Consider the following 27,621-nt stretch of genomic DNA (forward strand, 5'->3'; position numbering starts at 1 on the left):
ATCGCGCACTTCTCGGACTATATCCGCCCGTGTGTTATCCGCACTGTCGCGATAATCAAGCCGCAGGGCACGTCTACGTGTCCTGCACACCGTTTCATGGGGGCGGCCACGATGCAATCGGCTCTGCGCGACGTGAGATGTCGTGAACGGAGATATGCGGGGGCAGGTACTTCTCTGCGCGGCGATGCCCTCGTAATTAACCGCCAGATTCGCAAACCGAGAATCACTCCTTCAAGAGCACACACAGAGCCGCGATATAATTGCCGCGTAAATTCCCGTCTCGGAATTTGTTTCGAGACAAGCGCGCGTCCGTTTTCCTCGAGCGCGTCTCACACCCCCGCGTTACAGCTCGCAATTTTCAGATTACAGTCGAAGGATACGAAGGGGTCCGCGCAATAAACCTGAAAAAAACCTGACTCCGGTATTTCGCGGTGTGTCTCGCTCGCGTGTTTTTTCTCGTAAACTCCTCTCCTTCTCCGACGTTATAACAAAAGCGGCAGATTGGACAGTTTATCGCTGCACGTAGGCAACTTTCGGCGCACTCGTGCGAGCTTTCTCTCCTCCTGAATTGGGGTGATATTTTTTATTTTGCTTTCTCGCCGTCAGCTGCGACGAGTCGTCGATTTAGTTGGCGACGCACGCGCGCGCGCAAAAAAAAAAACAAAAAACAAAAACAAAAAAAGAGCAAAAAAAAAACGTCCTTTTTATCGCGCCCTTTTCGTCGCCATTGTGAACCTTCCGGCGGTCGTGTGCAAAATACACAGCAAATCTGCTGATATTCCCCGCGATAGTATACGTATCGAGATGCAACTACATGTTATCCGTTTATATTGTTTAAGGAAATAGAAATAAAAAAAATATTGTAAAAATAATAAAAGAAAGAGAGGTAACAATTAATTTTCCGATTTTATATTCTGCGTGTGTGATCATTTGTAAATACGTTAATTTACAAACTCATTTTGCTATTGCGCGAGATATTAAATTGGTTCTTAATGATACCGCGTAATCACTGTGCGATGCGCGTCTGCAGAGCGAGCAATTCACAAAGGCACGAATGCTCCTTTGTGCATTTGCAATATCTACGAGTTATTGTGTGTACGAGAGAATGAACATTACCGCGTGTTGAACCGCAAGCGATCGCTCTACGCGCTTGCATTTCGAGTCTCGCGCGGACTATATAGCGCCGCCTCTTCTCTCCGCGAGTTGTTTTTCCGCGACTAAAATTCGCAATTCAAGCTCGTCGACGATCAATATCGCGCGAGTGTGTCCACCACTGTAATACATCGCCAATGTTTGTCCTCATCAATGTTTGCGAAAAAAGAAAAAGAAATATAATTCTCTCGGGAGAATTCGGGTGTATAAAAGTTACGACAGAGTACATGAAGGGAGGGAGGAGAGGCAGAAAACGTCGCAGAAGTAAGTAACATAACATCCGCAGTATTACTACAGGTACTACTTGAAGCCGCGAACTATCCCGTTCGATCCGTACGTTCGTGATTGTTTCAGACAAGCACCACTTGCCTATAACCGTCGAACGTGACTTTTGCTTCTTTCTAACCGGAACGAGGAAACCTCTTCGTGTTGTATCACGGTGTCGTAGAACTCGTATTTCAAACCACTCACGCTTTCTTTACTTCTTCGGTTCGATTCTCTTTTTCTCACTATTTCTCTTTCTCTCTTTGAAAGGCCATTCACACGGTGAACGGACGCAGAGCGTGCGCTGCTATACGAGAGAGAAAATGTGTGTATTCGTTAAAATAAATAAAAAAAACCAAAAAAAAAAAACCAAAAAAAAAACTCATGTATGTAACAGATCCTTTCCACGGTTACATTTTCTATTTTTAGGCCACACGTCGAGAGAATCACGTCGACGTAACACACCTGCCGCGCGCGCAACAAACTCTCTCTCGCGCAACGACGACGACGACGACGAGAACAACAAAGTTTATTTCAATAAACTAAAATTATTTTCCTAGTTTATAATCGCGGACAATTTTCAAAATTGTATCTCACGAGACGCGCGCATAAATTTAAACACGCGCGTGATAAGCCGACGTTGAAAAGCTGGGGATGAAAAACAATTGAGCTCTTATTTATTTGAAATAAATTATTTTCCTGTAAAATAAATTGATTTTTCCGCGGGGAAAACGCGGTTTCGCAGCGAGGCGCCCGCACGAGCGATTTATATATACAAATGTAATGCGCACGGAAGCGAAGAGTCCGATACGAATGAAAAATTAATTAAGCGACGAACGTTTGCGACAAAGCTGTTTAAAATATTCTTTATAAAAAAAAAAAAAAAGAAAAACGCACGCAACTGGTTGCCGCATCCGCGCGCACTCTTTTTGACCGCCGACACCGGTCGTGGCTTTAATTTGCCGTCAATCCCTTCTCTCTCGCGTATTTCCCGTCGTCTCTTTCTCAAGCGCGATAAGATCGCGCTGACTGTTTTATGGATCATTTCCGAGCTTTCAAAGACCCCTCCGTGCCATCTCGACCCACACAGCTAAATGCTAATTAGTTCGTTTGAAACGCGCTGCGGAATTGCAAGATGTATTCTGACAAGAGAGGGCGAGATTACGTAAATATCGTGCTCGATATGTACATTACGCGCATCGCAGCGTATTCGGGTCACCCCCGGTACGTTTCTCCGACTGTTGTTGAAATGAGCGAGGTGGAAGGCGAGATAATTCCTCGGTTTTGAATATTATAATAAACGTTGTCGGATAATTTTGTTCAAAATACAAAAAGGGATTTATATTGCATTATTTTGTTTTTAGATCAAGTCTTTTCAGAAACTAGTTGCTTGCAATTCTGTCTTTTTTTTTTTGCGATATCTTGAGATCAAAAGTCGTTTGCGTAAAAACTTGAATCTCTATATATAACATGTACATAAGGTGTCTGAAAATGTTGACAAAGTGTGAAGGCAAATTGGATCAGAGAATCAAAAAGTCATTCGTCACAGTTTGCAAAATTCGCGATATTTATTGAGTTATTAATTAATTAACATTCGGAGATGTTTTTCGGGTTTGAACCGCGTTAGTGTCATTTTTGTACCGACGTTTACGTGAACATTTCAGCTCACTTGATCGGGCGATCAGCTGAAAACGCGTACCGAGTCCGGATCATCGTTTCCCACGCGTTTACTAGCTCGAATAAATTAATTAATTAATAAATTCAATAATTATTGCAAAATTGCTTAAATGACGTAAATGACTTTTCTGTTTTTAGATCGACTCGATCCATTCTTCACACTTGAACTTTGTGTGTCAAAGTTTTTCAGACACCCTATGTATATCGGACGATCCAATTTGGTGAAACGCCAGTACCGCGACGAAAACGTTCACTCGTTATGAAAGTCAATTCATTAGCTCGATGACGACGGTGCAGATATTAGTTTCGTGGCTTCGTAACAACGCGCGCCCGAGCTTCGTCTCGACGTCGTAGGCCGCAGAGTTGATTTAGCAGACCACTCAAGCACGATACAATGCTGTCGATCGGTTCTCTCATCGCGAATAAGTTGAAGTTTCGTCGGTTAACGTGCGGTTGCGCGGCTTTCAACGTAACAAACCTGGCGTCTCCGTGTTGCATTTATGAAGCCATCAAAGACGAATCGAGACACACACACACACACACACACACAGACTTTCTTACACACTGTGCTTAATAGCGTTCCGTCAAAGAAGATCTTATTGTTAAGGCGGCGAAATTACAGCGCGGAAGGAAACACCGGGGAGGATCGCATCGATCGCGCTCTCGGGCCGGAAGTCCCCCGTTCACGGGGAGGGAAGGGCGCGTTTTAATTTTCCATATATACGTTACGCTTGATAGCCAAGCGATGCAGATTTTACTCTGAAGCCGAGCTAATACACGGGGGAATTATATTCCACGGTAGATGCGCGGGCAACGGAATCGCATTCTGGCTTACGTACCTTGAAAATTGCATCGTTCGCGGTGCAAAAGCGAAACACTGTGCTAACGCGCCGCACCGTCGACGCTCGCCTTTATGACACAAGAATATTCACTACACGGTCTTCGCGCTTACACACTAATTAAATATACCATCCTTCCCCCGCGAGCGCGCGCGCGCGCAAGCTAGGATAAATAGATACATTAACGTCGAGCTCTTTCCGCAACTTTGCCGCTAATTTTTCTACATGAAACGCGAATATTTCGTACGTAAAATATACGGAAATTGTAATAAAAAGAAACAAAAAAAAAAAAAAAACGGAAAAAGAATTTATCTCTTCTTTTATCAAAAAATTTTGATTAAATGTAAAGGTTTCTGCTAAACCGCTGCTACAACTTTCCTTATATTAACGATTCGCACGAGCGCACTTTCCGAGCGCACCGGTGCGAATAGCCGCGCGCGGAGATGATGACGCTCCCGTAGAGAGAATCTCCTCCGCCTTTCGTGCAGCACACCAGGTGGCCGCCAGTTCGAGCTCGTAGAAACGGAGATTAACGTTGCCGACGTATCGGAAGTTAAGCACGAGTTTTAAACGCGCGGGCCTGTCTCCCGAACGTGACCGCGCACGAACACCGGGACGAGCGCATGCACACACCGCGCTGGACATTAAGACGTGATCAACGCGCATGCAGCAAAGCGCTCACGTTCAATATTCTTTCGGTCCGCGCACGTTTGTAGCAGCGGCACGTTCGATGACGCAAAACGCGTGGAATTTAAGAAGTTCAGTTTTGGACAATAGCGCGATCTCTCTCTCTCTCTCTCTCTATGGTTTCGATCTCCTCGTCTCTCTGTCTCGCTGTCTGCGAAACGCTCTGTGAAAATTTTTCATGATAATAACGTGTAATTCTCACAGAGTGGATATAAAAGAAATTCGCATTCTTTTTCCCCTTCTTTTGTCTACCTTTTCTTCTCGCTCGTTCTCTTCTCGCTCGCAACAGGGATAAGGTATTTGTGCAGCGGGGGTTGTTAGCTATTCCACCGCGTCCGTTGCATCGAGCTTCTTAGAAACGCGTTCGTCCTGCGCGACTTACCCGCGGGAATTTTCTTGCATCATCTCGCGTCTGCATATTTTCCCGCTTTTCCCTTTCCGAGCCACGGGGGGGTTCTGTTCTTTCTGCTCTTTCCACGCGCGCTCCTTCCCTTCGTCGCGTCCTTTGTGACGCGCGTTCGTTTGGCTTGACTATGACAATAGAACGAGATGTAGAAACGTTATGTAATTCTAGATGCTAATTGCATCGCGTGCCGCGGGTACCGTCTTTAACATGTCTCTCTGTTCTCTCTCTTTCTCTGTCTCTGTCTCCTTCTCTCTTTTGTGCATCATCGGCGTCGCGCTGCAAGTGACAGCATTATTTGCAGAAACCAGCGCGAATGCTCGCGCCGAACGTTGACTTCGCTCGATTGTCACAACCGTCACGCCTCGGTAATTAACTCTTCTTAATTAACTCTTGAATTATTCTTCAACTCAATCAAGAAATACAAGTCGGACCGAAAACTTGGCTCCAATCGGCATAATTGAGACGCTGTGACGTAAATGTGAAATCGCGATAACGAATCGAACAAAATTGATCGACTCGCGCGCGAGAAAAAAAAACGAAAGATATTATTACATTTCAGAGATATCAGATATTATTTTAAATGTGTTCAATTACGGAGTAATACATTTCTATCTCTCGCTCTCTCTCTCTCTCTCTCTCTCTCTCTCTCTTCTCTCTCTCTCTCTGGTTTTCTCTGGAAAATATCACGCGTCAACCATATCACGATCGCTCTAATTTCGTTCTGCACACATATCTCGTCGCATTTCGCGGCGATCGCTCATCGGTGCGCGCCGTAGAAATCGCAATATCACCGGCGATAATTACAACCCTTGCGCAACGACCACGGTTTTATCGCCGGGCGAGCAAGCGGTGATTTACATAAGCGCGCACGCCCCCAGGTCGAGATACACTCGACTCGACGCGGGGGTTCTGCTTCCAACGGCGGCGCCGTCGAGTTTCGAAACATACGACGCGCATGCACGTGCGCGTTTTTTACGCGCCGAAATACGCGCGCGGTGATCTCAAAGAACGGGGAGAGAAGAGGAGAGAAAGGAAGGAAACACACGCCAACACAATTTACATTACACGTTTCAACATTCGAAAGTGCGTGTCGGCGCGGATTCGTAACGCGGCAGCGGTGATTGGAGAAACGCGTCGGAAACGACAGCCGTCACAAGGTTTACATTACGCTCGACGTTACCTACATAGCAGTAGTGCCGCGTTTGCAGGTTAAAGTTGATGTCGTTAGACCGCCGACAAACGCCCCACGTTCGGTCGAGCTGGAACGGCGCGGTCTGGCCGGCCTTCCTGTTAAGTTAGTTATACTCCCGGTAGCCAAGGTCCTTGCTCCCAGGACAAGTGGCGGAATCGTTACTCCGGTCAGTCGCTCTTGCGACTTCAAACGGACACATCGGTCGTTTTCTTCCTGCCCGTTATAGATCTTTTCTACTACTGTCTACCTCTTCGTTCGGTTACATAAGCCCGCGTCGTTTCTATCTCCGATTTTCTATACAACTTTGATTTCAAAGAAATCCTCTTTCTTCTCTTTCTTTTCGAGATCAAAGAAACCTTCCTTCTTCTTCCAAAATATTGAAACGTATAAAATCGTTACATCTGCCAATTCCGGAAGTATTGTAATTCATGTAATTTTTATGACAAAAAAAAAAAACGTGCGTGATATTAAAATGCGTCGTAAAATGGACGCGACATTATTGACTTTACAAAAAAATTGTAACAACGAAAAATTCCGCACGGAATGCGGGAGATCCGAGTTCGATTGATGGCAGAGATATTTTTCGTAATGGGAATTTTTAATTTCACAAAGAGTGTAAATTGAAGGGAAGGATATTTCACATACATGTGATGCAAATTAAACATCTATGCGAATTTTTTTGAATAAAATTCAATTTAAATCCTCATGTGTATTAATTCACACGTTTAAAAGGAAGAAAAAAATCATCTCACGAGCTATTCAATTGTTAAGAAAATAAATACTTAATAATAACTGCGCGCACATTCGCGTCAACCCTGATACTTAGTTGAAAACTTCCATCGTCTCATCTTCCGCGAAAAGTTAAAAAATACTCATCATGTCAAACGAAGTAGATCAAGTATAGCCGAAATCAACAAACAACCGTGTGACAATTTGATATTAATTTTGCCAGGTTGCGCTCGTCTAGAGAAGTTTGAATCTATATCTATGATATCTCTCTCTCGAGAGTGACACGATTGCTCGTCTGCAGTGAGGTGAAGCAAGATACACAAAGTGCAAACGACCTCGAAGTACCCATGACGGCGTTTACATTTCACTCCACACCACTTAACCGGTGCCTTCGTAGACGCAAGCCAATGTCCTTGTGCTGTTCAAACGCCACGTATGCCTGTGGGAAAGTACCTTATCGTCCGTTACGATTTTGCTAATTTGACCTCCACCGGTATCAGCGGACCGTGGGATGCTGTCGTTGTTAGTAAGTTAGCCAATTTGTTGCGCAAGACATCAGCTCACATCCTACTTAGCAGCAGTTGATTCTCCCCCTTTACAAGAGAATCAACGTAATAACTGACGTCTTCCTTCGAAAATGATATATCGCACTTTAGTAGTTTCGCGTGTGTGTGTTCAACCCACCCCGCGATTAGACTTTGGAATGAAATTTTCTTCTGCAGTGATTGTTTTTGCAAAAAAATAAATTTTCATGTATGCAAGATAATTTACATCGCAAATTTTCACGCGCAATTCCATGCGCGACTTCGTAATTATTAATTCGTATTAATAAAATAAAAAATACAATTAATAAGTGTAAAAATTTTGAATTAATTTAGGAGAGAAAAATGTTATTCACACTTTTATATCGCGCGTTCAAAACATTTAACATAATTAATACTTTTGCGCGCATTTATGTCAACTGTTCGGCTCGTTTGCTCGCGAACACGTACGACTGATTTTAATAAATAGCGAGAGTATATCGCGAGAAGTGGCCGACATCACGCCTTGGTTATAAAATTAACTCAATTGCGAAAAAGTTTCGAGTCGAGTCGATGCGAGTCGAGCCGGAGTTGCTTCGAAAAGCTAAGTATGGTTCTTAACGATTCTTTCGCTCTCGTGAAGAGGAGAAAAAGAGAGACAAAGAGAAAGAGAAAGAGAGAGAGAGAGTGAAAGGTTCGGCTAACTTGGCGATTGCGCAAATTCACTTGCAGAACTGGCGGACTCGTGACCGAACCGAACTACCTATATCTTCTTGTTCTTCTTCTTCTTCTTCTTTCAACGAGCGAGGCGCGTGTTCGCACTATCCCAAGCTCGACGGCAAACTAATTCGATTTCCATCGAAAGTAGAGAGACGTGCATTTCGGCAATCTCCTTGTTCGCGCGCGCGCGCGCGCGCGTCCCGACGAATAAATTCATTACCGGTCCTCATCAAGGATTATATTCTTACTCCCGGGGATGCGAGACGCGATGAAAGTGCCGTTCACGAAAAGGGAAGGAAGAGACGAAGAAAAACAACCGACGCGCGCTCTGTCAAGGGAACCCCTCTTCGCGCGTAGATAATCCTCGGATCTACAATTACATTTTCATATAGCGCAAATTGCATTTCAGTCGGCAAACAGCGGGATACAGCGGGGAAGTAAGAGAGGGAGGGAGCGGCGAGAGATGGGGAGTCGCGGCGAAAATTATAGTCGGCGAATTTCCCGACTGAAAATGTAAGTATTGTCCTTAATGATGTTTTGTGGCAACTTCCGGTACGGTGGAGATACGTCGCGCCGCCAACTTCGCGACTACCGCCATAAATTTGCTTACGGAATTCACGAGAGTCCGTAGACTAAATCAGCACAGGCGGCGGCGCTCGGATGGATCCGCCAGGAAAATGCGCGACAGATTAATTTCCATATCAAAACAAGTAACGCAGTTTCGTAAATCCGTCAACGTTTCGCGTCGAATAATCCATCCGGTGTCCCGATGCGGCCAGTTACTTCGTAAAACGCGTATATAAACCGGCGTAATTGCGTTTTGTTCCATAAACTCGAGCGCGCCCGCGCGTTTCCGTCATATGCTTTTTTTTTTTTATTTTTATTTTTTTTGTAAGCCCCGACGCACAAAACCGCCTTCACGCGCGTTTAATTTTTATCGCGGTGGGAATTGAAATCATCTGTGTATTTTTTTAATGCAATCTGTACTTTTTATGCAATCATCTGTGAAAATCGCCGTGAAATGTATTTTTTTTCTCTCTCTCTCTCCTGCCCCCGCTCTCTCTGCTTCGCTCGAAACGCATCGTGCACATGTGCGCGTCACGTGTCCGTAACAAATCCTCTCCACGAACCGCGAACAGTCACCGCGGAAACGACTGTGGAAATTATCGCGATTACCGCAGCGGCGGTGTGCGCACAAATAAATTATAACAAGTCTCTTCTCCGAGAGAGCGCGCGCGAGCAAGAAAGAAAGAGACAAAGCGAGAGGGAAATACCGAGAGGAGGTAAGTAGCAACCGCGGCGGCGGCGCGCGTTTCGCTAAAGTGCTCTTCCCCCTCGACGATTTCTTACAGCGACCTTCGCTGGCGGAAATCTCGCGCAAACTTCGCGATTGCGTAAATTCACTTTCGGAACTCGTCGCTCTCTCGTCTGCTGAATAGCGACGAGAAGAGCAGAGGGGGGTGGGCGAACCGGAGAGAACTGGACTAACTCGGTTTTCATCGAAAGTAGAGAAGACACGCGCTCGGCTCATTAGCTAAGCGCGGCGACGACGAGGAGGAGAAGAAATGGCAAGGAGCGCCGACGAGGGAGAGCGCGCGTTCGTCGCCGCGGCGCAATAATAGCGCGGGGAGAGAGAGGAGGGGCACTGGTTAGGTACTAACTTTTACGCTCAACTCCCAAGGAATACTTAGGCCGCATTAAGACTTCAGACGAGGCTATTATCGTAATGCGTGCTTGTTAAGGAAGATTGGTCGCGTGCTAACTGGCAATTCCGCACTTCTATTAATTATACAAGAGCGTTGATGCTGCTACATCCCGAATCCTCGGGCATATATATCCATCTTTCACACCCTCGCTCCCTTTTCCCACCGGTAATTGCTAGGTGCGCGAAAACTTCCACCGGCCGATTTCGCGCGCGCGCGCGCGGACGGTCTTAGATTGGAAAATAACGAAACGGAGACGAAAACAATAAGCTTGGGAAAATTCAGTTTCGAGATTTGAAAATATAAATTATACGCGGAACGCGACGTAAAGCACGAACGAAGAACGGAATTTATCGAAAAACGATAAATCGCGGTTTTACGGTGTTGTTCGTTCATTTGTCAACTATCAAAATATATACTTTCGCTTTTCCGCGTGTTCTTTACTGTCTATATTTTTTGTTGTTGTTTGCATTTTTGTTTCAAAAATCAGATCGCGCCATAAATCCTCGGCGCGCTTTTCGTACGCCGCGCGCGAGCGAGCGAATTCATAGAAACCGAACGAGTTCAGGAGCGCGCGCGCGCGCGTGTGTGTGTGTGTGTATGAAGTTCTGACATTCCGAAAGTTAACGAAATTCCTCTCTGTTAAGCCGGATATGCCGATGTTGAACGTACCAATTGACTTCATCTTCGTCGAACTTTAGCGCTTCGGGGGGAAAAGCTCGAAGATTGAACTGAATAAAGTTTAACAATCCGAGGCGAGGATTCGCATATTCCGGAAAGATTGGATAGCAAATATCGAAAGATTCTCTCGCACGCGAATCAGCGGCGATCTGTCAAAATCGCGCGTAATTGCTGCAGAGAGACGATTATTTTCGGTCGCTTTAATGAAATCTCAATCATTGAACCGCACCACTTCCTCTCAAGCACATCGTCGTTCCCGGCTTGTTGTCTCTCTCTTTCTCTCTCTCTCAGTAAATCGTCGAGAAAAGGGACTCTGAAGATTCAATAATGTTTTTACGACCCGAAAGGCGATTCTCGTCGGAGGGATGCGATTTTCGACAAGTTTCGTCGTCGAGACAACATCGAGAACGACGGCGATGAGGCGAGACGCGACGAGACACAACGAGTTGCGCTCCGCTCGTAAAAGGGGAAGCGACACGACGACGACGCGACAACTCGCGCGCGCACGGCATCCTTCCTATCCGTAATTTACGCCCGTCTAAGGATGCGGGTAAAAGCTGGCTAAGGACACTCCAGACTAATACAACGCACCGCTGCGGCCGCTACGCCGCCGTAACCTGTAACGCGATAGCGGCATCAACCGTCTAAGCACCTTTCGTGGCCCCCCCTCCCCCTCGACCCTCAAGTGCTTTACAGGATATGAAGATCGCCAAGATTAGGGCTGATGGCGTGACACCGCTTTTCTACCTCCCGCTATTCTAAGCGAATAATGCCGTCAGATCGTTGAACGGTCGTGTGTGTGTGTGTGTGTGTGTGTGCCCGCGTCGAAAATCGTTCGTTTCCTTCCCGAATCAACTGATTGGAATCATCTACGTCTACTTGTCGATAAAATGCGATTTGCGATCGCGTCCTCGTTATCTACGACTTACGTTCTTCGATAAGAGATAAGAGGAAACGCAACTGACGTCGAGTATACTTCGAGACTCGTTTCAGAATCGACGATAAGTTGCTGTATAACATCCTTTTACGCACTTCTCCAAACTAACAAAAATTGAAAGCCAGACTTAAGTATAACGCAGTTCAATTTTAAAACCCCGTTTCACTTGTTAAATCGGTGAAATTTAGCTGAAGTTGAGAACGTTGAAAGGCAACGCGAAAGGCAATATACAAGATATCAATGTATAAATTGTTGATTTTATTCAAGTAGTATCACGCGTTTCGATATCAATATATGTCTTGATCCATTTATCAGTGAATAAAACTTTTATAAATAATATGTACTGGTTATAAATTATTAGTGAAGAGATTACTATTATTCAAAGTATTATACAAAGAGTATGATATCACTCCTTGAATAGAAATAATAATAATTTTACGTACACAACGAAACTGTATATCGGTACTCGCATCGCCTTTCACTTTTTTGGTTTTAAATTTTCACGAGCTTATTCATTTATTATCTTTCCGCTACTTACGTGTCAAAAGTGTCAAGTGTCAATTTATTTTACTTATTTTACTTATTTTTTCAAATTTCATTATTTCTCTTGACTCTGAATGTGTTTTATTGTTTGACTTTTTTGACTATATATTATTTCGCAACTGACTACATACTCGACACGAAATCGATATCTACATCCTTGACTTGATGAGAACTGTGATATATCGCGTTTTCGCCAGAACGCCACATTTTTATTTGCGTTGAAAAAGATCGTGTCAAAACGTTTGCACTTTAAATTGTTAAATTAATAAACACAATTGGAAAAAAACATGATTAACCTTGTGAAAACATAATTAATCTGTTTAGACTTCTATTTGCCTCATTTTTTTTTTTTCAATTTAAAGTCAAATATCATTTTGAACTAACAAAAAACTTCTCTTATATAATTACAACAAATTTTTACAAAAATGTACACGTTTGACGAACGTTATTATTTGCGATGCGCTTAATTTATCAAAATATTTGATTATTCGCGTAATCTTTTATCTTTAATGCCCGAGGTTCGTCGGAGTGGATGTACGCAGAGATTGCAAGAGTATCGATAACACATCGCCTCAGGTCGTTTCACGTCGTCGTTTGCCCGTAAGTGGCAAAGTCGCTCGCTTCTCTTGTGTCACGGGAGCAATTGGATGACTAAAGCACGCGAATAAATGGATAAGAGAAGGTAAATATATTTCGACGAGGATAGGTACTCTCATATCCTGAGAGAGAGGAGGAACGGTGCGCGCGTGCAGTCGTTGACCTGCACTACTGGTCGTTGCCTACTTCGACGAGAGAGAGACCGCGCAGGTATATCGCGAGACGAGATGTATCGTAAAAATAAAACAAAGACATAAAGAGAATACATGTTCGGTAGTGCGTAAAGAGATTCACTGGCGCGTAAAAAAAAATTTATAGAAACGCCGTAACGATAATTGTAACAGATAATTAGAGAACAGATGCGCGCAACACACACAGAAAGAGATCGGTGGCGCTCGCGATTAACGATTCCGTTTCAACTAACGTGTTTGAATTTTACACGCGGAAACGTGTATTTCAATATTGCACATGAATCTTACTAGCACCAGTTATGGAAAACGGATTTCTCCATCGTCCAAACATCGCGGTCGTTGTGGATAATCTTGTGCGCAACCGCCAGGTTTGGATCATCGCCAGGCGTGTAATATTCATCGCCCGACGGCGCCCACGCAGCTAAATTAGCAACGCGCCCGCCTTCGCAAACTGTTTAGGCCCGCTTTTATACTAGCCGATTAAGAGGGTTCTCATCTGAGAGCGCTCTTACGGAGGGGGGGAGAGGGGGCTATTATTTTCATGAAAAGTTGCTGATGGATGGACGGATGGAGATGCCAAGGGGTTGACCGCGCTCGTAATATTCTATCAGCACGTTGCGGAAGCATATTCGTCTTGTTTTCTCTTTTTTTTTTTTTTAGAGCAAATACATTTTTCATGCCCCGCGGGATGTAGCTGCGATAGCGCGGTTGATTTATTATCAGCGCCGACGAAGAGTCCATCGCGAATCTTTTATTAACCAGACCACGCGGTCGATTTAATTAGATCTTTCAGTTCGTCGTTTTTTTTTTTTTTTTTTTTTTTTTTTTTTTTTTTTTCGTTTATCGCGGAACGTGATGATTACAGGCGCGTGTATATAGGACGGAGTCAAAGTACTATGCAAGTGTTGCAAGGAACGACGTGCGAATCACGAGATCGTTAACTGTTCGCTAGAACAGTTTCCTCGAGCGCCCATTAATTGCGTACAATAATTAGCAACAAAGTGTATTGGCAGGATTTTATACGTTCAATAGGAGTCTGTGCTTGCACGGCACACGCCTCGATACCAATTATGTTCCAATTACGCGACACTTTACCTCGTCTCTCTCTCTCTCTCTCCCTCTCTTTATAACTTCGGTGTAATATATTAATAGAAGCGTATATATCGAGGAAGAGAGAGAGAGAGAGAGAGAGAGAGGGAGAAATATCACGTGTGGAGAGTAATTGACATTCAATCGCCACTTAACGCATCGTCACTAACTTTCTGGCGTATCGAAATTTCGCGCATTATTTTGCGCAGATAAATAATGCTTGACAAAAATATTGTCAAGTATTTTTTTTTTTTTTTTTTTTTTTTTTTTTTTTTTTCAAACAAATCGCGCTTAAGCGGCTAATTGACAATTTTATTAACTGGATAAAAAGCTGAAATTGTCACGCAGTTTATAAAATAAATCGTCACAGTCGGACGACTTTCATGAAATTACGAAGAACTGTTGGCGCGTTGTTGGAAATTATCCGACTCAGAGATGAAGCAACAACTATGATTGTTTAAATGAAATTGCCGAGTAGCGAAGAACTCCGACGAGAACAATTCTGCGCGTCAATGAGAACTTATTGAATTTCTCGTCGTATTACGAGTTAATTTCAAAACTGTTCCACTCATGAACGGGCGCGAGCACCTCGCCCCAACTGTTATAAAAGACATTAATGCGTGGAGAACGGTTGTTACAATTATTGAGGCCAAAATGAAATTATCGCATACTAACAATCATGCGCTCGCGCTCGCGTTCGCTCGCGCGCGCGCGCGCACGCGGAACTTAGTTTCCTTCCAGACATGTTGCGAGTTAATTCGCTTAATTGCAACACCGGGAGCGTACTTGTTACTCCGGCGAACGATTCCATCAACTGAACTTAATGTCCTGTAATTGTGTGAAAAACATCTTCGAGCCAGTTCGAACGAAAAAAACGCGAACACGTTTATTCGCAGCGGAATAATTAAACGCGACGGTGCGACAAAAACCATCAAAAAAAACTCCAACAAGTCTAAAGTAATCTCTTACTCTCGGTCTCGTTTTATTGACACTCATAATTCTTTTCGAAATCGAACTAATCGCCAATACTGCGTTATCGCAACACGCGCCCCGCGTTCGGAGTTTTCGATCACCCTTCTCTCTCTCTCTACTCCCGACAATATCGCCGACAGATAGTCGGGCGAGCGTCCATTCGCGGGAGAGTATTTCAACTCAATAACCAGCAGATAACACAGGCATTAAACGATTACGGAGTTTTAAACGAAGTTATGGAAAGTTAGACGCGGAGAAGCGCTCTCGACGCGGGAAATTTAATAACGTTTCGCGATATACTGACAGGCGATTCACAGTTCGAACCCCATTTGCATTATCGTCGTTGTGTCTCGCCAGACAACGGCTATGTACAAGCGCAGTCGTGAAATTTATTAGCGAACGATCGACGAGATTCGTTCGCGGGAGAAACGCTCGTGGGGAAATTGCGAGCGCGCGAAAGAGGATTGTCTTGGCATATTGCGGGTTCGACGGATCTCGTGCGTCTCTCGATTCTCTACAATCGTTCGCGCGCGCATTACGACGGGCGGGGCTCGTAAAGCACGACACGGTCGGGCCAAAGGGTTTTCGCAATTCTTTGCGCGATCGTATCGTCGGATGTTGCACGCCGTCGCGCGCTAACGTCCGCAATATCGCGCGGCGAGAAATTATCCGACCGTTATCACGTTCGCGATTAACACGAGGCGAGAACGCGATGATGATGACGACGACGACGACGACGACGATGACCATCGAAACGCGCTATCTAAGATATTTGCGGGCAGAACGGACCTAGCAGGGGAAGGAAGGTCCGCGCGCGCTGATCGTAAAACCCGGGCAACGTTGTCTCTGGCGATGTCGTACACGATGTCGATTAATCGACTCCGGTGTCACACGCGCGCTCGCGCGCGCATGCAGATTCGATATCGGGCTACCGGTAGTTCGATATCGCCACCAGGATCCAATCCATTAGCCGCGCGTTTCATGCCGATCGGTCTCCGGGTTTGATTTTAAGGGCGGCGCAATGCGTCGCACGGTCGAATGCACATTAAACCTGAGGATCCCGAATAGCACGCAGCTGATATCTTCCTAACGGCATAATAATCCGATCCTTCCATCAGCGAACGTAACGCGCGTCAATCTACGAAAACTCATTCTCCGAACGATCATTAAACGCGTATGTTTTATCGCCGTCGGACGTAAAATCGAAAAAAAAAAAAAAAAAACGGATTTGCAATCCTTTATTTTTTTTTTCGTGCGCGATCACTTGTCATTTAAAAGACGAACGATGTAATTTCAATATTATATCGTGTAAACATGTGTCGATGCGAGCGAGAGAGCGAGAGAGACTTTTGTAACGCCGCAATATTCGAGGACTCGCATATTGAATTTAAACGAGCGCAATAAGAATGTAACGTCGCGAATTTCGTGCCACACGAGACGCTTAAACAATTTTTTACACCCATATAACACGCGCGGCGAACGGGGTTTCTTCTGGCGTAATAAAGATGTCGTCCGTGTTACGATGGAAAATCGATAACTCCATATAAAACTAATTTTTATGGCCACTGCGACTGACAGTGATAACGTTTCAGCTTGACAGTTTTCTCGCCCGGCGCCGCCGACATGCATGAGGTCGATTAATCGACCTTCCATGCACGCTTTCCCATGCGCGCGGTGCGAGCTCAAGTCGTAGATCGCCGCGTGATACAATCTGGCATCTTGCGTCATCGGTGCGAGAAGAGAGGAGAGAAAGATAAGAGCGCTTCGCGCGCGCGCGCGTTCGGAAAATTTCGCGGAAAGTTGTTCGAAAACATTTTTGCTGACGCAATGCAAAAAAATGTTTTAAACATCAATGAGCATTGTTGATTGCGATGCATTGTAACGAATCGCGCGATGCAATTTTCACTCTGAAAAACGGCAATGTGATCAAATATCGACAACAACGGTAATTGATCCGTCAACGTCAACGAATATCAATTAGAAAGAGAGAGAGAGAGAGAGAAAGGAAGATACTGTGCGTGGAGATAGAAAAAAATTTTTTTCTACCTCTAATTGAGAACGTGAAAATTTGATATACACAACAGTAATGTCAATATTACTCGTTGCAGAATTTTCATCACATGTACGAACTGACATTTCGCTTCATGCGTGCCAAATTGTCAGAAATTTCTCGGACGTACGTAATATGCGATACGCATGAAAAAGTACGTGCGTACGTTTCATATACACCTGATTCCCACGTATTATACGGCTTTTGTTTTTTTATTCCTGTCTTCCGAACGGCTTTAATTTCGAACACGCAGATCGCTTTGATTCGTAGGTGAAAAACAAAAAACCAAAAAAAGAACAAAAAACAAAATGTCACGCGAGAAACACGCTAATACTCCCGGCGCAAATCATAAAGATCGCTTAGTGCACGCGCGCGAAAACGTAAAATGTTGTGCATCCGAAGCGTATATCGCTTTACGTCAGTCTAAAATGACAAGCGCGTATCCTCATATACTGCACCTACGCTCTTTCTCTCCGAGTACCTCGCATCGTAAAGGAACGCGGCAACTAGAGTGCGAGACTGACGTATAAAAGTCAAGCGCACGCGCGTTTAAAATTTCACGTACGATACGAGAACAAGGTGTGCGCAAGCATATATACGTTCATTCAACGGACCGCCCGGCTACCATCGTTAAAATTCAGGAGAGATTGCGGTTGATCCGGCAAATCCCGCGGAGAAACCAGCGAGACTGTTTCAGAAACGAAAGTTTCCCCCCGCCCGAGTCGTCAAGTCGTCGGCGGACTGGAAATGGTCCGTCCGACCGCGAAACTTATCATCGGGGGACCGGCGAACGCAGAAAGGAATGCGCCACATACTTCACATCGCAAACCGATGCGACGTGCGCGGCCCGTGACAGGTGCTCGATTAACAGCTGACCGCGTTGTCGATAACGCAATCGTCCGTCGAGAGAGTTTTCCGATGTTTCCGATGCGCGATCTTTATCTCGCACTTCACTAAAAATACTTTTTTTCCCGTCCGTAAAAATACCAAACGACGAACAAAACAAAACGAACAAAACAAAAAAAAAAAAAAAAACCTCCAGGTAAATTCAAAATGCCTAAAAAACAAATTTTTATTCGCGCAAAAAAGTTTTTTTTATACGATTTGCGCGACCGTTCGCGCGGGACGGAACGCGAGCGCAAAATTACGAGTGTGTTTGTTAACCCAAGCGTTGATACATATGCGTTTTCCCGAGCGTGAATGCGATTGGCAGGCAAATCCAGATATAATCCCTGCAATTTGAGGGCAAATTAGGCGTTTTTTTTTCCTTTTTTTTTCCCTTTTTTTTTTTTTTTGCCACCGCTCGTAACACACAAAACTCGCGCGGCACCGCGAAACACGGGACATTGATAATCGTGCCGAGCGATTACGAAAAAGCATGACATTCATTTCGCACTGCATTGCGCAAAAAACAATATACAGAGAGCCAGAATTGCTATCTAAAAACAGAATCGAAAATTCTGTATGAATGCGCCGCGCACAGAGAAAGAGAGAGAGAGAAAGAGAGAGAGAGAGACAGAAAGAGGGAGCCGCAATTCGGTGTGCGCACACGCACGCACGCACGCACACACACACTCACACGTACACACGACAAAAACGATATTTCGACTTTAATATCGTTCCGCCGTTAGAACTACGCGCGTCAATCTACATCATATTATTTTTGTCCCACGTTTTCGGACACGACGGCGCGTCGAAAAATATACGCGAGACAAATTAAGGCGGTCAGTCGTGCGAAAAACTTAATCTGCGGAATCGCACGGTCGCTCAAAGAATTACATAATACGAGGAGAAGCAGAACGGAAGAAAAAGAAAACGGAAGAGAGAGAGAGAGAGAGAAAACGCGGAAATAAAACTTCACGCCGGCGCGTCACAGCAGCAGCGCGCGTCTTAGAAGCTGTAGAATTAGAGCGTAAAGAAAACGAGAGAAACGCGCTCCCGCACGCGCGCTATCGATCATCGCGCGCGCGCGACCCGCTCGTCGTGTGTTCTCGACCACGACGTATACGAGATTCGCGCAAAGTGTTTTAGAAACCGTTTTCTTTCAACGCGACGTTAAACACGACGGAGGAAAGATCTGACCTCACCTTGTGTTTCCTTCGTATAAAGCCGGGGGGTTTTAAATTCGACCGAATGTACGGCATGCACGGTCGGCTGGACGGGGAAATCTCTGTTTGTCGAGAGGATGAACTCGGCCTGGCGGGACCGCCTGTTACTGCTGGTAACGCTATAACTTGCGGCATGACGGCGTGATCCGTCTGCATGATGATGAGTTGTGAGAACCCGTTAGCGATGACAAACGTGTAGCGTGGCGGCTTGTCGTAACTTTTTGACTCGTGACAAAGCGAGACGAGCGTCAAACCGAGAAAGAGCGGGGGGAGGGAAGGGAAGGGGGCGCCGTGTTTCAGCAAATTTCGATCCGTTTCTGAAAATTAATCACCGCCGATAAATAAGCCCGGTCGAATTTATCGTGGCGTTTCCGACGTGGGAGATATTAACGCGAGATGCAAACGCTTTGATGTACATTACCCCATGATGTGTTACAGACACGGGGGGTATATCAGCGAGGCTAATCATCGAGCATGACAAAGCCAATTAATTGGTATTGCAGATCTAACAGACGTATGTGCGGAATTACTGTTTAAGCGAAACGTGGAAAATACAAGAAACGATCGTCTGTGTGTCGTCGTCGGTTAAATAAATGATATTTCAAAATAAAAATCATTTTTCGCCATATAGAGAAAGACACGGAGAATAATACGAGCCTTTAAGAGATAATGTGAGACACACGGCTGTACGGAAAAAAATTGTCAACAGAATGGCTTTAAAAGCTCTCGTTATGAAAAATTTTTAACAGGCACAATAGCACCGCAAAGAAGTCCCGAGGGCAAGAAGCTGAGAGATTTAGTCTTAGACCGAGAAAACTCTCCTCTCTCTCTCTCTCTCTTTCTCTCGCTCGCGAACGTGACCGCGTTTGAAATAACAAGACATTTTTTTTCTTTTAATGACTGCTCTTTCGCTAATAGCGAAATTAAGACGATGCTGCTAACGTTACCGGTGCGATAGCGTTTGACGCTACATGTGTGTGTGTGTGTGTTTTGCGATACAAGACTGGATTTACGACGAGCGAAACTGAAAAGAGAGATTTCAATTGTAGTTTTCGGACTAGAGAGAATAGAGAGAATCGACATTAAATCTCGATTACAAACACGGAGGGGGAGAAACGAGATTTCCCTCGAACTCTTCCGAGTTCCGTTCTTCGCCGCAGCCCCGTTTATCTCTGACCCCGCTCGACACCGGGCCTGCTAAAACGGAACATCTCGTGCACCGAATAGCGTTCGCGGCGTTCCTTTGTAAGCGGGACGACGATGCGCGCCTATATATATTCGAGCGGTGGAGAATCAACTGAATACCAACTAAGAGAAGCCAATCGTCTGTCCCAGCCCCGTTCTCATACATGCGCGAGAGTTCTAACGTTTCGTCGGAAGACCCCGACCGCAGTCTGCCCCGATTCGACCCCCGTTAGATGACCAATGCAGTTTCGTGGTGAAGCGGAAGGCTCGTCCCTGACGCGATTTAAAGCGCGTACGTGTGTGCGCGCGCGCGCGCGTGTGTGTGTATGTACGCCCAAAAGTCACGCGCTATCTCATCCGGAGGAAATGTGATAATTTATCTGTTGCTCGATTAATCAATGTTTTCGTCGTTCGCAAAACAACGCGTTTGCGTCTCGCCTTCAGATTTGACACAAAGCGAGGACAAACACTTCGCGATCTCGTTGAGAGAGTAAATGTTGATTAATTTTCGCCGCTCTCTCTCCGAGTCGCCGGTTGAAATTTCACGTCAGAGAAAGTCTGAATGGAGGAAAATGGTTAAAATTATCGCGACGATCTAGCGACTCTTTCGAGCATTTTCCACACTCCGCTATCATTAACACACTGGCGCCTGCTATAGGAGATTCGTTGATATCATTCTCCCCTTCCCTTCCCCCCGTCTTCCAGGAAGAACACTTCATCACCTAGAAAAAAAACTTATCAGACTTCCCGTGTCGTTATCGGGTTGGTTTATTTCCGCGGCAAAACTTTCCGTTCTGTTACGGTAATCATTCGATCAATCTAGCGTCACGCGCGACAAACGTTGCGGTGACGATATATCTACTCGCAGCGCGTCAGCCGAAGAGCAAGCTCGCACGAGCTTGCTCTCACGCAAGAGAAAGAGAGAGAGAAAGAGAGAGACGAGAAGGTCTCTCTCTCTCTTCTCTTCCGCGTCGGGATTAAGACGGGGAATTTACTACCCCCGAGTTTCCATCCGCGGGACAATGGAGTCGTGTGTCAAAGAGCGAAGTTTGATCCGACACAGTTCCGCGCTCGTCAAACTTAGCTCGTCGCATTCCGGAATTGCTGCTCTCCTAACGGCTCTCGTTACGTGGCTCTCTCTCTCTCTCCCTCCTCTTGTTCGACGCAAATCTCTGTCTCGTCTCATTTTCTCTTTCTCTCTCTATCTATCTCTCTCTCTCTTTCTCCTTTTTTTCTTTTCCAAACTGTTTCATCTCGCGTAACGACGAGCGTATCGCGTTTACGAATAGCGTATATACGCGCGAGGGTAACGCTCGGCAACGCTACGTATCGCGCGATCCGTATTTGCGGATGACCAACAGGGACGGTGAAGTAAGTGGCAGTAAACGAGCCGCAGTGTCGCCGATATACAAACACACCGGGGCCATTGACGGGCACGGCTGGTTCCCGAAAGCGACGTCCGAAACCGAGCGTCAAAGTGAGGAGGCGCCTTTGATCCGTCGGTGTTAAAATATTCGTAAACGCGTTCGATCTGAATCGCCGCTACACTATCCGCGAAATGTTGTTTATATGCCGCGTATAAACGACGATGACAAACGGGAGAGCGAGTTGCTCGATAAAATCACAAACTGTGTGAACTTTTCTACGTAGGTATCTCTGTCGTATTGTTTCACGTATTGTTTCCGGGAAGTGATCGCGCGCGTCCAAACGTAAAAAACGAAAGCCGAGAAATTTTATCTCTAAAATTACACCGCGACTATTTTAATCGTACGGTAATTTCGCTCGGCGCGAATATCGTATCGCGCAAAAAAATGTGTTATTTCATATTTATTGCGCGGAGAGAGAGAGAGAGAGAAAATACTTGGACGATACACCTTTCGCCGGAATACCAAGAGCTCGCGCGCGCTGTTCTCCGCGCGGAACCCAGACACACGCTTTACGAATATTCGCTTGATTTAATTATCAGGCATGTGAAATTTGGAAGCACAAGTTTCAGAAAACTCTCCGCCTCCGTGTAATTTTAACGCTCCGCGAAACTTCCGCTTAACTCTTTCACGTTTGACAAGAGCCGAGTATGTAAACTGGAGTATAGTCGATTGGCGACGGTCAAACACAGATAGAGAAAAAGAGCAGGTACTCGGAGCGTAAAAACAAATAAATCAGCTCTCAAAGAGAGCCGCGCGGTAATTTCTCTTCGAACTCGCGCAATTTATGTTATTACAACAACAAATAACAAATTCAACATTCACTTACTGTCCTTCACGCAGAACGCGCCGATAATCCAGAGCGGAAAGAGCGGCACGACGAGCACGTTCAAGTGCCTCGCGTTCGCGTTGTACCGCAGACTCCTCCCGTCGTGCGGCCTAAAGTAAATCATGATCGTTCCACGTGACGAGACCAACGCGGCACGATCATATCAAACACCGATCACCAGAAGAAGAACACGTCGACGGTGTACATCCGCACTGTCTCAAAAACCCACACTGATCAAAAAACGGCCCTGCGTACGTGTGTTTAACTCCTTTTTCCGCGGCCGGAGAGCTCTAATCGCAGTCCGGAGTACGACGCGTCTGTGGATTGTCACGCACGCGATACTCGCGCATCCTCCTCTACCGTCGACCAATTTCTCGCAGAAAGAATCGAGAAGAAGAACCGGCTGCTCGGAACGAATCGCGCGCGAGCACTGAGATCGGTGAACTCGCGACGCGGAGGCTGCGCTGGACCAGTGAACCTCCTCTCGGACCCCGCGAACCACGGACGCGAATCTCGGAAATCGGGGAATCGATCGCGCGATCGTGTGCAGCACCAGTTCCTTCGTAAACGCACCGAATCACATCGTCATCTGTTCGGAGTATCCGGAATTTCGCACGCTCGGTTACACTTATATCCTCGCACCTCGCGTTCACCTCTTCCTCCCTTCTTCTGTTGATCGACACTTTGTTCCTCACATCGTTTTTTGTTTTTTTTTTTTTTTTTTACCGCCGACTCTTCGTCAACCCTCCTTTCGACACGAGTTTTGTTTTTCTCCGCGTTAATCCAAGTTTCTTATCCGGAAAGACCTTCGAAGGATCTTCTTCGACCCCTCGACAACGCAACTGTCTTTGCTTTTATTTTTTTAATTTTTTTTCTTCGCCCGGTTCACTCGCGTCCCCGATGACACGTTCGATCGGCACGTTCCAACGCTTCAAAGCACGACGACGTGATGCGCGCCACTCGCAGCGCGTCAGCGTGATTTCGCACTCCCTCCACGACTGTATCGGACCGAACGGTCGTGCGGCCGCCGCTCACCTGCTGCGGCCGCCGCTGGTGCCGCCACCGACGCGTCGTTGCCACCGCCACCAGCCGACGTCGGCGTCGTGGGGTCGTCGTCGTCGTCGTCGTCGTCGTAGTCGTAGTCGTCGTCGCCGTCGCTACCACCACCGTCGCCGCCACCACCACCGCTACAACCGACACCGTCGATCGAAAAGAGACCCGTGTTGTACGCGCCCGCGCACACGCTTTACCTCGCATGCGTATTGAACGCGACCGGCGGTATCTCTCTTTCTGCCTCCACTTGACGATGTATCCGCACGCGCTGCATCCTCTTCCTGGTCGTTGCCGCTGTTGGTCGTTCGCCGCTACTCGGTCGGGAGACGAGCTTCCGCGAACTATTTTGCTCTTTTGACTTTTTTTCCGTCTCTTTTCCTCTTTCTCGGCTTCTTTTTGGGGTCACACTTTGGGCTCTTCTTCTTTCTTTTCTGATGACTGTAGTTACTCCAATTTGCGTGGTACGTGTATTTACGTTTGTGTTTTCACGTTTCCCGTAACGTATCGTATCTTTTTAACATTAAATCGCACTCGTCGAGTCTCGCGAGTAATGTATGTATTATTCGCAACATGTTCAAACTCGTTGTTTTTAGTATTGCAGATTATACGCTTGGCAATGTGCTCACTCGAGAATAATAAATCGCTCTCCCTCATTTATCTTTACCCTACCGAGTCGAAATCGAAGAACAAACTCTCGTTTGGAAAGTCAAATGGGCGCGGGTGAATGCCAACGAAAGGGAGAAAGCTTATATACAGAAGCTGATTTTGAATGTGGACAAATTCGAGACGACGTTTGCGCGAGAGCTAAGCGCGCGCTCGACTACGATGGTTCACCGTAAAGAGAATTAGAGGCGGCCTTTTTTCTTCTGCCGCGCTCTTTCTTTCGCGCGTGTTTAAGCCACGCGCGAAAAATCCCATTTTCATACCTCTTCGTTTTTTTAACGCGATCTCGAAGTCACGTTCGAGAAAAGAAAAGTACGCGGGACTCGTACTTTTGGTATTTCGAAAGGACGACACGTAACGACATTGTCAAACCTGCGTTACTTCTAATTATAAAAGCTACGCGCGCAACTAAATGCGTGCGTGTAATGATCTCGTTTTGTTTTTTTTTTTTTTTATTTGCAAAGTGCAACAAGTGAATTCAGTTTTTCCGCTGTGCTTACGAGTTTTCATATCGACTTGATAACACTCTCCGTTTGTATTTTTTTCTTTTTCCGTTTGATAGTAATCTTTGCTCTCTTCGTTTTCCATTTGCATTCTTCGTTCTTTCACGTTTCGACCTGTAACAGCGCGCTCCGATACGAAACTCCGGGTCTGATAGAGAAAGTTTTCTAAAGAAAGGAACGTGTGTCGAGAGTCTCTGAATGGAGATGAAAGGGGATTGAAAACTTTCGTTAATTTTATCTTTCTCATCGCGCGAGTTACGACTTATCGGATGTTCCTCTTTCTTTTTCTCTTCCTCCCCCCTTCTCTTTTCTCGCGGTTCCGCGCGCTAATCTTTTCCCGTTGGTTGGGTTTTTCAAAAATACGAATTTCTCATTAAACTTTAAGTTCTATAATCGCGAACGCATGCGCGCTACATGTATACATACATATATATATATATATATATATATAATAATAATAGTAGGGAAGTGACAGTCCAAAGAAATAAAACCAGGTCTTCGGTATATATATGTGTATATCTCACTCTTCGAGAATTATTATATAAAATATTGGTTTTGATGCTTATAAATTTTACAAGAGTAAGGAAACATATGTTTTGCAAATATATACATACGCGAAACATTTCTCAATTTGCCACGGCGTGTCACGTTTTCGAAAAGATTCGCGCAAATTTATACAATATTCAGGGATTTAAAGAAGCTCTCAGAGATTTATATGTACATGTACATTAAATATGGATTTAGATGCAAAATATAACGGGAAGACTAATCTTATATTCTTTCTTTATTTTGTTTGTTTGGTTGTTTTTTTTTTTATTCTCTTGCCAGAGTAAGAAAAAAATTATAGTAAAAAAAAACCCACAGAAATAGCTAAAAAAGTTGTATCCCTGAGAAAAAACGAGATATAATTGTTTTTCTCTTTATGTTCCGACGTGCGCCCTTTTTTTGCCACTCTTTATGCGTTCTCCTCTTTAATCCCTGCTCTCTCTTTCTCTTTCTCTCTCTTTTCCCCCTTTTTCAAGATAGTTCTCCCGTAACGTCACCCGGAATTCCTGCGTGCGGCAAGAAATTCTCGAAAAAAAAAAAAAAAAGATATCGCGGCCGTGCAAAGGAGACTGAAATTTGTTACACGCAAGGAATGTGCATATTTTCGCGGTGTCGTTCCAGAGTCGCACGAGTTTAAAATTCGAATCGCATCGCTAAATGCGCGTAAAAAATATTAAATCACACACAAAGCAAAGTTATGTCAACGGCGGAAAGCATTTTTCCGTCGGTGTTTCTTTTATCAAACAAATTTTGATGTTTGCACAGCCAATTTAAAGTAATTATTAGTCATTACTAGTAATTAGTGATTTAATTATTATTTTTCGAGCAAATATATATGTAACGTTACATCCGTGTATTTTGTGTTTATTTTCGCATAAATATCTACGTGAAAGGAAATTAAATTCAAATTACGCGATACGATAGTACAATATAATTATTGCGCGCGGCGGCGATATATAAACGGATAAAACCAATATTTCGAAGAAAAACGTTGCCCGTCCCGACTCGCTTTCTCCGCGCTGCTAAAAGTGTTCCGCCAAGAAAATGATGCCCCATCGAATTCTTGGCAGCGCTCTATATCTACCGGAAGCGGACGATGAGGACCGTCGAGGTTGAAGAACGAAATTGGACTTCCTACGTGCCCGAAGGAAGTACGCAGAACGAGCACGGCATTTTGTCACGGATGTGTTTCACATTCATTTACAGATGTGCTCACTTCACGTTCCAAATATTGGATTTTGCTCGTATAAAAATTTTCCCGTATTATATTTCCCGTTGATTTTAAATTTCTCCGCGCGTTATCTCTGATCGATTTATATTCAACTATAAGAAGACAAATTAAATTATTTATTAACTCGAAAATTCTGAAATTTGTACGCAATTTTTGTACCTTCTCTCTCTCTCTATCTCTCTCTCGGATACGATCAGATGAATTTCTTGTTATATTTATATCACGAATGTTATTGAGAACGGATGTTACGGAAACATTTTCAAAAGTAATCAAGAAAAGGATATCCCCTCCCCTCTCTCTCTTCACGCATTTTCTGTCTGGTTGCGAACATTCGTACACTGCAACAGTTATTTGAATTCCGAAGATGGGCACGAATATTCGGTATGCGGGCAAAACGTCTTAGATTCAATTTTTCGCAAATGGGTTCTTCGTGGTGGAGTGTAGAGAGAATCTTTCTATATAATATAGCATGAAAATTTGATGCGAAAGAAATTGGATTTAAGCTGTAGCGCGCTGTGCGCCAAACATATCCGTGTATACGATATATTGCTCAAGGGGGAAGCGCAACGTGTTTTGCTACTCCGAAACGATATAAACGATATTAACAAATGACGGAACTCGGTCCAATTTTTTTACGTTTCTCTATCGATGACTTTTGTGAATTACAGTCAAGTCGTTGCGAATCAATTTGCGCGCGCGGTACAAGCTGTGAGAGAGAGAGAGAGAGAGAGAGCGCAGAGTGTGCTTCTAGAAATACTAGAAACGATCGAAGTGCGCGGGACAGAGAAATTTCGAACCAATTTTTTTTTTTTTGTCGAAACTACAACAACTCTCAATATGTGTCGCTAATGGATTAGCGAAGGCTCGAGCCGCGCGCGGATCCAAGTACGCTTCAATTTGCGAAACTCCGCAGTTAATGGACTCGCGCCATATCGGGCTATTAAATTCCGTCACGTGGACGTGGAAAACGATGTATATTTACAGAGAGAAACAGAAAAAGAGAGAGAGAGAGAGACGGAGAGGGAGAAATTTTGTTTACCGCGCGGATTAGCACGGGGTTAGGTAATCGGACTTTATTCGCGCTCCGAGCATTTAATACTCCCCGTCGTTGTGCATTGCGAGCGTATTA

The 27,621-nt window shown here is 45.0% G+C and overlaps 1 protein-coding gene across 2 annotated transcripts in view; it reads right to left on the reverse strand.

Annotated features, from left to right (window-relative positions):
* Nucleotides 1–27,621, reverse strand: part of LOC109852832 (nephrin-like) — a 265,971-nt gene that overhangs the window by 203,765 nt on the left and 34,585 nt on the right. The window contains exon 1 of one of the 2 annotated variants that reach the window (XM_020424357.1): nucleotides 22,497–23,475. The exons of the other annotated variant lie outside the window; for it this stretch is intronic. Coding sequence (XP_020279946.1) covers nucleotides 22,497–22,620 — 124 coding nt within the window. The 5' untranslated portion in view covers nucleotides 22,621–23,475. Of the gene's footprint in view, nucleotides 1–22,496; nucleotides 23,476–27,621 lie in introns of those variants that run through there. 2 annotated transcript variants of the gene reach the window in all.

Source organism: Pseudomyrmex gracilis, unplaced genomic scaffold, assembly GCF_002006095.1.
Source record: "Pseudomyrmex gracilis isolate BER0280 unplaced genomic scaffold, ASM200609v1 scaffold_37, whole genome shotgun sequence".
Taxonomy (NCBI): domain Eukaryota; kingdom Metazoa; phylum Arthropoda; class Insecta; order Hymenoptera; family Formicidae; genus Pseudomyrmex; species Pseudomyrmex gracilis.